At 33.8% G+C, this 9,772-nt stretch overlaps 1 protein-coding gene across 1 annotated transcript in view; it reads right to left on the minus strand.

Moving 5' to 3' along the window:
• Window positions 1–8,521, minus strand: part of Ret (protein kinase receptor Ret oncogene) — a 30,236-nt gene extending 21,715 nt beyond the window's left edge. Inside the window, exon 1 of the mRNA XM_088046004.1 lies at window positions 8,411–8,521. Coding sequence (XP_087902130.1) covers window positions 8,411–8,444 — 34 coding nt within the window. The 5' untranslated portion in view covers window positions 8,445–8,521. The remainder of the gene's footprint in view (window positions 1–8,410) is intronic.
• Window positions 8,522–9,772: the final 1,251 nt, after the last annotated feature.

The raw sequence follows: 9,772 nt of genomic DNA on the forward strand, positions 1-9,772 counted from the left end.
TAAAGTAATGGGAACATTGTAACGATGATTTTACAATGAGTTAAATATTTGTATTCCCTCTGACCGTCTCTAAAATTTTGCTTGAAATTATGTTACCCAATAACAGTTTCAACTTTTGACCTTATTTTAAAGTATATTTAATTTGTATTAACGAGAACTGACACAATTTGTTTAAACTTGATTCAAAATAAATGCGATAAAAGTTGGAGTTTCAGCGAGGAAATTATCATTTCGAGCTTCTTAACACTAATCTTAAAAGTAATCTTAAAGGCTTTTAAATAAAATGGAATAAAATTTTAATCCCATGTAAGGAAAATTTACATAATTTGATTACCTGATCACTGAATTTCCTAGATTTCATTGTCACTGCATTGAAACTACTAAAATTACAAGTTTTAATAAATATGGAAATGTTTGTCTCATCCCCCAGTAATGAAATTCCAAGTAATAAATTAATATTGATTAAATGTAAAGTTCTGAGTAAATCATTAATCAAAACACCACTGTTTTACCAATTCATTGGTGCGATGTTCTTCAATTTCCATCCCTTACCCGAATTCCGTACCTTACCGGATTACAACCGGAGCCTCCGGGCTTTGGTAGTTGTTATAGGAGCTCCAGCGTTGCACAAAACGTTATCTTTCACGTAGATCGGGCCAGAAACGACAATTAAAATGATTCCACATAAAATTGGAAGCAATGGGGCAATCTGCTACTAAAAATTTATAAAGACAAATGGCATGATTTATAAATTGTCTCTTCTAAATCTTAAAGGACGTAACTAAAAATATTTTGTTGCTCCACAATTATTGCTTGAGTGCGCTTTATTTTGAAGATAATCCGAAATCAATAAACGAAATTGTGATTTGCAGGCAACACACATCCACGCTTGCATCATCATTGCAATTATGCGTCCAAAGTTTTTTAATTATAACGATCCACTTTTCATGGGGGATAAATTATTACGGTTTCAGATGCAAATTAAGCGTGGGATTTGTAAACTATAATTATCAAATGTATCCTGTCACCTTCCCACAAGTTTCTTTCTCACGAAAGTGATAAATGTAGTTCGTTAAGAACGGTATCAACGATGTAACGAGACACAGTGTCATTAATTTTATAGATTTTAACCGTAAAAACACAAAGGTCAAAGTTCCGTAGTTTCCAAAACTTGTATAAACGATTTTTCTTTCCTTTAAGGACCAATTCGGATTATTAATTCTGCTCACAGAGCAACAATAACATTTTACTTTACAACCATAAAATATAGCATACAGAATACTTGAATTACTCAAATGAAATAATTTCTCCAGAGAGTAACTGTTTAAACATCCAAACTCTCACACCCGTAAAAACTTTTGTTGAATAGAGAGAACTCTGGCTAAATACCATATTCTCTAGTATCATTGTGACGTTTTTAAAAAATTTATATAAAAATGGGGAACAATCATACCATAAAACGAAACTAGGTATTGTAATAAAATCCAAATATGACGTTCCCACTCTCTGAAGTTGTTAGAAAATCAATACTGCATACATGAATTATGTACAAAACACCATTTGAATATTGGTTGTTCAAGAACAAAAAGCTCCACAGGAAACTAATCAACGAAGAAAGTACCTGTCATGGACGTGGTGGTGAAAGCGGTAATTAAACTTTTACGGTTCCAGATTAAGCCATTTCCGCTTTTTGGCATAAACATTAAGAGACATTTTATGTTTCATAATATACCCCCTTCTTTAATTTCGCCCGTGTTTAAAAGACTCAGATTTAATCGATAAAACATTTTCATAATTTGGCGTTTTAGTCCATCATGATAAAGAAACCGCGGCCTGTAATACCCTACTTTGCTGTGTTGGACACTGAAATTTTAATTAAAAAGCTTCCATCCACGCAGGAAAAATTTTCCATTGACGGAACTCCTAATCACTCGAAAAAAACAAATCGAACTACATGCAGTAATCGTGCACTAAGTGCAAACGTGTTCTTGGTCGATATTAATAGACGAGATATCATTCAACGATAAACAAGAAAGTCGATTTTGGGTAAAGACAGACGGAGATTTTGCCGCAAACATGAATTAAACATTACGCGCGAGCAAAGCGTTTCTCTGAAGGCAATTAAAGTTTTTCTATAAAAAGTGCGCTGAAACGTGATGATCATTAGCTCTTAATAACAAATTATTACGCAATTTGTAAATAAAGCAGGAGATATAATTAATGCGATGCTTTTCCATAGCGCCAAATATTTACCCAATTCACTATCAGCACTTTTCGCGTTATTACAATCCCAATTTAATCCGACCAACAACCCGTAAAAAAAGACTTTGGAACTATGGATTTTCGCTGATAACAAATTCTGGGTTTGCAATAATACACTTTGGACCCGTCTTTTTTGGTTTCAGCCTGTATAAAACGAGCTTTAAATTCGAGCCCAATTTAGATCCACGTTCGCGATTTGAGTCGCGTGCAAAAATGGCCTTCGGGCGGAAATGTCGAGACGTCAGAAAAAATGTTAAATTGTGAGAGAAAGTTGATGTTATGTCCTCACATGCAATTAATTAATGGACGCTCTATTCAGGCAGAATTAAAACTTGACCGCGGTAATTACGATGTGTGCACATAATAAAACGGGCTTACAATGGATCTATGGGATTATCGTGAAAAATGCAACAATGGTTTTGCTATTTTCGGGCAAGCTTGGAATGAGATTTATTGACCCATAAACCGTAATCACGGCAAAATAAAAATAATCTCTAGATCAGGTTGCTTAAATATTTGCCGACGAAAACTTGAACAAATCAGAGGCCATCATTTAATTTTCTAAACGGTAAATATTTATGAGGAAATCTGATTGAACTTGAACCGAGCTATACAATTGATTTATTCATGGAAAAACAAAGAACGATGAATAAAAATCAACTCTAATGGAAGACAGATTACATGCCTATTCATACAAAGAACTGTCCTTTACTGCTCCAATTTTGTGTGAAAAGCTGATAAGAGACCTCTCCCACGAGATGTCCCAATGCGAGTTGTGGGCTTTAAATGCCCAAATAAAAAACCACCAGGGTCAATAAAAACATCGCACCCAAAAGAGTCGTATATCTCGCCCATAAGACTGACTAAAGTGCAAAGTTATCTCATTTTTTTTCTCAGTTACATGAATTTCTCAAATTCCGATGTTTGCGCCGGATATTTATTGCATTTAATTCCACAACACTTCCATTATGGAAATGATGAATAATTGTCCAATTCCATGATTTCCGGTTGTTTTATTACGACCATCCCATTCTTGATATTCATCAGGTTCTTTCACAGTGGGTAATATACGCAGAAATCATTAAAGTAGAACGACAGCGAAATTAATAAAGGAGAATTACGCCCTCAAAATGAAGCTAATTCTAATCTCATCCAAGAATCTGTGTACATTAACCTTAATAACGCTGAAATTTTGAATACCAAATCTTTAAATTTTGTAATATGCACGTCGCGTGACAAAATGCACTTACAGGTCCGCTCATTCAAAAAATTAGAAAATGAAAAAATCCATTTGTTAATCACTGTGACATACACATGAAAGTCAAACATGACACTTTAATAAACGTATCGTTATAACGCGATTTGTCCTTGTAAACACTCAAGTTTTAGCCGTACAAAGTGCGAATCGTGTAAGTGTTTTTAAAACAAACTACAAGTTTATGATCATCGTAAAAGGCAGTATGTTCGAGGGTCCGAAAACATTCAATTTAGATAAAGCGAACAATATTTTTCAAGGTATTAAAAGATCATTATGTTGCGCGCGATAAAAAGAAACAAAGATCGATAGCAATGTGGGTAGCAGTCATACCGTAATTTCAACACAAAAGTTGCTGAATTTTCTTGTATAAATATCACTTTAAAGTTGCGATGCGATGTTGCAAAAGTTGAGGCTCCCATGTAAAAAAAAATTGGAAAACTTGGGTTTAGAAATTTTACATTTTGAAATTATTGCTATGTTTGGTGTAATAAATATTAACATCTGTTGAACTGACAGAATACATTAATTTGTTCGTTTAAACTCAAGTATTTATTACTAGCAATTAGTCAAAAATGAAAAAATTAGAGAATGGTTACCCCAACCCCCAAAAATTACACAACAAATTATCTAAACAAAATCGGAAAAATAAAATTCGAGTATAAAGTTAAACAACTATGGTGGATGCGCCGGGATATCATTACGTTCTTTTCCCTTTTGTAGTTCATTCAAGTAAAAAGTACGTCTGTGCTTCCACGTCTCTACAATGAATAGCAAACTAACTACAGCTGTCGACTTTTATTTTTCCGTTACTTGAAACTAACAATTCTGTTAAAATATCGAAAACCATTTAAAGACTTCGGAACGTAATGTATGCAGTTACGAACACGTAAAAACTTGTTTTCTCTTCTAAAAGTAGATTAAAGTGGATGAAAGTGCATTAGTGGTTCTCATTGACTTGTATGAAATAAACTTTTAATAGCAGATCTAAACGAAAATATTGAAGTATAAAATTACGTCCATAAAAATTATGACGTACCCTTTCACTTTTTTTTGTTATTGGCTCATATTTCATTGAATTTTCGTGATAACACTCAAAGTTTGATTATGAACATTAAAATTATTATCCGCCAATGTGGGACTGAAAAGGGTAAATCATTATATGCCGCAACATGAATAATCTCCCAACAGATAAATTTAATAAAATTACACCCATTTTCGAACACGCATTGTCGTCATTAATGTCTGAAAGAAAAATAAGCGCTGATAAAGAATGCGGCAATTACCCTGTTATTAAATAATGTTAAATAAAAATAAATTAAAGGTGAACTTTCTTCATAATTCTCTCGAAAATTGATTTCCAGGTCACGCTAGGACTGATCCAAAATCTTCCATTTTTCATCGTACACCCACGATCACGCTTCATTCTAAAACATATATTTTATCCTCGGGTTTCGCTAGATTATACAACGGAAAAGAAATGTGATTGATTATTTATTTAGACTTGTTTCTGTTTTGTTTATTACCCAAGTTTTTCTATTTTCTGAATGAAATTATTTGATCAATACAAACGAACGAGAAGCAGTAAGTTTAAGGTCAAGGAAGGACAAGTTCATTGGTTCTTTAGTAATGTGTTGGCGTGTTGATTACTCTCCCAATCAGTCAAATTAAATCGATTTTCATTATGTCGCAGGTAAGACTCCTCTTGATACCGTTTGTGATGGAACATTTCTTGTGGGCGTAAATGAGAGATTAATATATTTCTAGTAAAATTGCCTCGGTTTTTGGCATCTGCCGGTCCCGGCTTTTTATGACGAAGACCATTACAAGCCATATGTGCGAAACCCAACGATTACATCAATTTCTTGTATGAGAATATCTCATGACAGCAAAACGTGATAAAGTACCGGAATGCAAATTCACTCAGTGCAAGCACAAAAAAACTTAAGTTCACGACAGCCGACAATTACAGCTGATGTTGAATTTCTTGTATTTTCAACGTAACGTGTGTTGGAGATGTGTGGAACACGCAAAGCCGTTTTTGCATGCATTTAAGTGTATTACATTCGTATGCGATTAATTCACGTAATTGGGAGATATTTTGAGAATTTTGAGTTGCATTTACAGTTTTGACAACATTGTTTAATTATTTAATATAGATTTTGGTATTAATAAAGACTAAAAGCGCCATCAGTTTTTTTTCCAAGCAGAAGATTAACGCGTTGATATGGGAGGTAATTAAAAGAGCTAAAAATAATTTTAGTTTACTACGAGCACGACAATTTTGCATGATTGTTTTCAGGGAATTATCCACATTTTAAAACTTCAATCAGATTTCTATTTTCTTGGTAAAACCAAGTCTAAACTTATATTATTTAGATATTTTAAGATATTTACTTGATTCATTATTGAGTGGCACGAATTTGCAGTTTTGAAATGACACGAATAAACTTTGCCATTAGTTTCACCAATAATTGCACTTTATCGTTGAAATTTTATTACTGTAATTATGGCGAAACTAAAAACTTGATTTATTATACTTTTATTAAAACATTGCAGAATTTACTTTATCAAAAACGGGCCCTGAGTTTTTAAAAATAAATCCGTAAAACCAAATTAGTTTGAAACGTGAAGTCTCGATCCATCATTTCTTATTTTTACATTTCTTGAAACTGGAATTGCGTGAACGTAAGTTGTCTTTAATGAATTGCATAATTGGCGTCCACAAAAAGAACAGAATTCTTTAAGTTCACATGTTATTGTGTATTTGCGTGACGTAAACAAAAATATTTCTTTTTGTTACGGGGAACAAATTAGCTGCATTCTGTCCTTGCACACCATTATAAAATCACGTTTGACATTTACGGCTAAAGTAACAAGGCAAAATGATTTCCGATAATACTATATTGATACAAATTTAGGTACTACTTATTTTTATTCTGGTCTAATATTAGCAACTATAATTTTATGTCGATTCTCTAATGAGAAAAAGTTTTTCAACTCTGCAATTTTTACGGTATAAATTGGAAAATTTTGGACACTGTTTCAGTGTTGGTAGCAAAGGCTCGAAATTTTATTAAATTAAAAAAAAATGTAGTTCCAACTTTCAGTTGATTAATGCTTTGGCTATTCTTGTTTTGTTTTCATTCTTTCTTTTGCAGTTTTTGCTGACTCAGAAAGTGGCTTCTCCATTTTATCCGTCTTTTTGTTATTATAGGCAACTGTTTGGGTCAAAACTTGATGAAGTCAGTGGAAAATTTATACGAGAATATCTATCAATAATACCGATTGTGTATGACAGTAATAATCTGTTGAGATTTATGGGAAAGATATGAGAATGCAAAATTTTGAGTACATTAAAGGATTTAGAAGCCATTTTCTTTTAGTAGTAACAGATCTATAATAGCAGACTTTCTAATTCTTATAAAATAAAATTCCCCTTTTGTAGCCCTATAAGTAAAAATCTCAATAAATCATACAACCGCAGTTTCAAAAAATCGCCTCAATTCTTTACTCTGTCTGTGCTTTCCGCCGAAGAATATTTGTAAATTCATGCGCATTAATTTAAATGCAAATAATGCGTAAAGGCTGTCAGAATTCAGCTTGCAGTAACATGATCGACTCTATTGTACCCAAACAACTTTTTCCTTGCATCCCTAAAGCGTGTTATTTCCGCTTCTTCGCCGTTCGCAACAAAATGTTAAAAATTGACGCCACTAAATTATTTAAGTCAGTTAAAGTTGCTTTTAAAGGTAAAGTTGATTTTGTAACTTAATTGGTGACGTTTTTGCAAACTGAATAAAATGGACATTAAAAATAGAACCACTCCTAACTGAAAGTGCGATAAAACAACAGGTAATTAAAATTTTGATTTGGAGGGAAGAGAACGCATTTGTATGTATATTAATCGATAAAATGTGCTCGTAAAAAATTCATTTCTGAGAGAAAATATTCACGTCGAGAATTATTTTTATATTTCATTTTTTATTATTATCGGACAAAGGCGCGTTTATCTATGCATTCCACCTTTTTTCTTTGTAATTTGAAAGCCAACTAATAGCGTCAGGTGAGACACCGTATGAAAATAACTATCACGCTTAGCCGTAAACATGCCCTACCCTTAGACAATTGCCTGTTGCCTCCCTAAAACATTTTCACCCACGTCTTTTGCATTGTGTCCACATTACGCGAGAAAAAATTCACACTTTTCACTGTTGTGTGCTTAAATCCTGACACATTTGCAACAAGGAAGCTTCATAGTTAGGGAGTTTGTTAATGGAAGTGAAGACTCTCAAATTAGGAATTATCAGTTCCCGGAGATTTTTAATACGTTTTCCTAAAATCCATTAGCTTTGTTTCACTTTCACGTTAGTTATAGTCGTGGCTATATTTTACTTTTTTATCTTTCTCGGTTGTCTTGCCAGAAAAAGACAGGTGGAGGTCGCCCCACAATGAATCTTTGTTATTCGAGCGATTTTTTCCGGACCCCCGCATTGTTAACCGGGTTAGAATGAACTTGGCCATTTAATCATTTACACCGAAAGTAATGGAAAAGCTTGAAGTAATTAATCAGAAAATAGTGGAACCTGCAGGCTGTCAGGTTGCTCAGCATTCATTAACGAAATTCCGTTTGTTATCGTAATTTTTATCTAACAATTTCCTCGCAACTTTAATTAGCCGTCCGAAATTCAGCGTTTCTCAGTAAATATTTACAGAAGAAGCTGCGAAAAACACGAGAGCAGACGTTAGAGGATGACTCACAGTCTGTCTGCTGGCATTTATTCTGCATCCCTTAACATCCCGTTCTATGATTCAATAGTTCCGTCTGGGATGTCCAAATGATTTATCATACAGGACCGGGTTTCATTCTTTTTTTTATTTTTAAGGACTTACCGCAGATGACCATGAAGAAAAATAGGAGCACCATGGTAACACTTGCACTTTTCGCGCCAAAACGTCGCGCGTGAATTGGCGGCGGTGGGTTAACGTTCCAACGCGCGGCGGTCAAGTGAGCGTCGCAACGCCGACGTCGAGCCGCCCCCGGAGGCATGCACTTCCGTCCCCCTCCGGCGGTTGCGTGTACAGACCATTCTTATCATTGCCAGTATGCTAACTAGTGGAAATACTGAAAAGCTACATTACGTCGGCCCATTCCAGAGGACCAGAAGGTCGCGACCTTTCCGAATTTAAATTGGATTGAAAACGAGATTTATGGGAGAGTTCTAATGGCGACTATTTAATTCGATTTTACGACTGTAACGTGGAAAAAATGTGAGGGAAAAAGGGGAAGTATCGAGGGGCGCTTTCATTTAGCGAGTTAGCGGAGATGAGGAAGAAATTAGAGGCATTTAGATAAGGTAATTGGATTTTAAATTTGCTAAGAAGGGAAAGTTACTTCGAGATTTTTGTTTGCGGATGATTAAGAGAGGATTATGGGGTTAAACTGTTTGCACAGAATTATTAAATTGAGTTTTAGGTTAGAAATATAAATTAGTGACTAAAGTCTAGTACTGAAATATGCAATTAAACAGAAACTTTTTATGATCATCAACTTTATTGTAAATTCTTCGCATATTGAAGTGGAATATCTAAATTCACTCAACGAGGCCACAGAACGACTGGAATACTACCTAAATGAATTACAATAAAATTTTATGATTCTCTCCAACATAAAACTCGTGTCCCAATAGTTCTTGAACAATTAAAAATAAAATTTTATAAATTAAAACGTCCAAGAATATCAGCAGTAATGTAATGTCAACATTGATAATATGCACATTATGTGAGTGCCGCATTTAACATGACATCTATAACGATGTCTCTTTTGCCGTTATTGCTGTTTTGAACTTGACCTATATTTTGTCAGGTTGATATATGTAGTTCTATTATAAATATGTTTCTAAGGTATTGATTTTTTTATTTGCTTCCGTTCTATTGTGTAGGTGTTTATTTTAAACTGTTTGTTCTCAGAAAAAAAATTAATATATGAAATCACTCCGTACGAGTAAATTCAAAAATAGATAAAAAACAGGATTTTTTTGTAATTTTTTTGTTGTTTGTCAATCAATAAAATGTAAGACGATGTTTAATATTTTCTCTGATGTGTCGATTTTGCTTATTTTTTATTCATTCATTCGTTAATCGAATTTCTTGAGTCCATTATTTTTCTTCCGGTTCTTCAGATTTCTCATATCGCTTGGATTTTGTCCTTTACTTCTTTGATTAGTTCCTCCAGATTTTTCGTCATGCTCCGTC

Source organism: Gnatocerus cornutus, chromosome 9, assembly GCF_029298725.1.
Source record: "Gnatocerus cornutus isolate USDA-ARS CGAHR chromosome 9, icGnaCorn1.1, whole genome shotgun sequence".
Lineage (NCBI taxonomy): Eukaryota > Metazoa > Arthropoda > Insecta > Coleoptera > Tenebrionidae > Gnatocerus > Gnatocerus cornutus.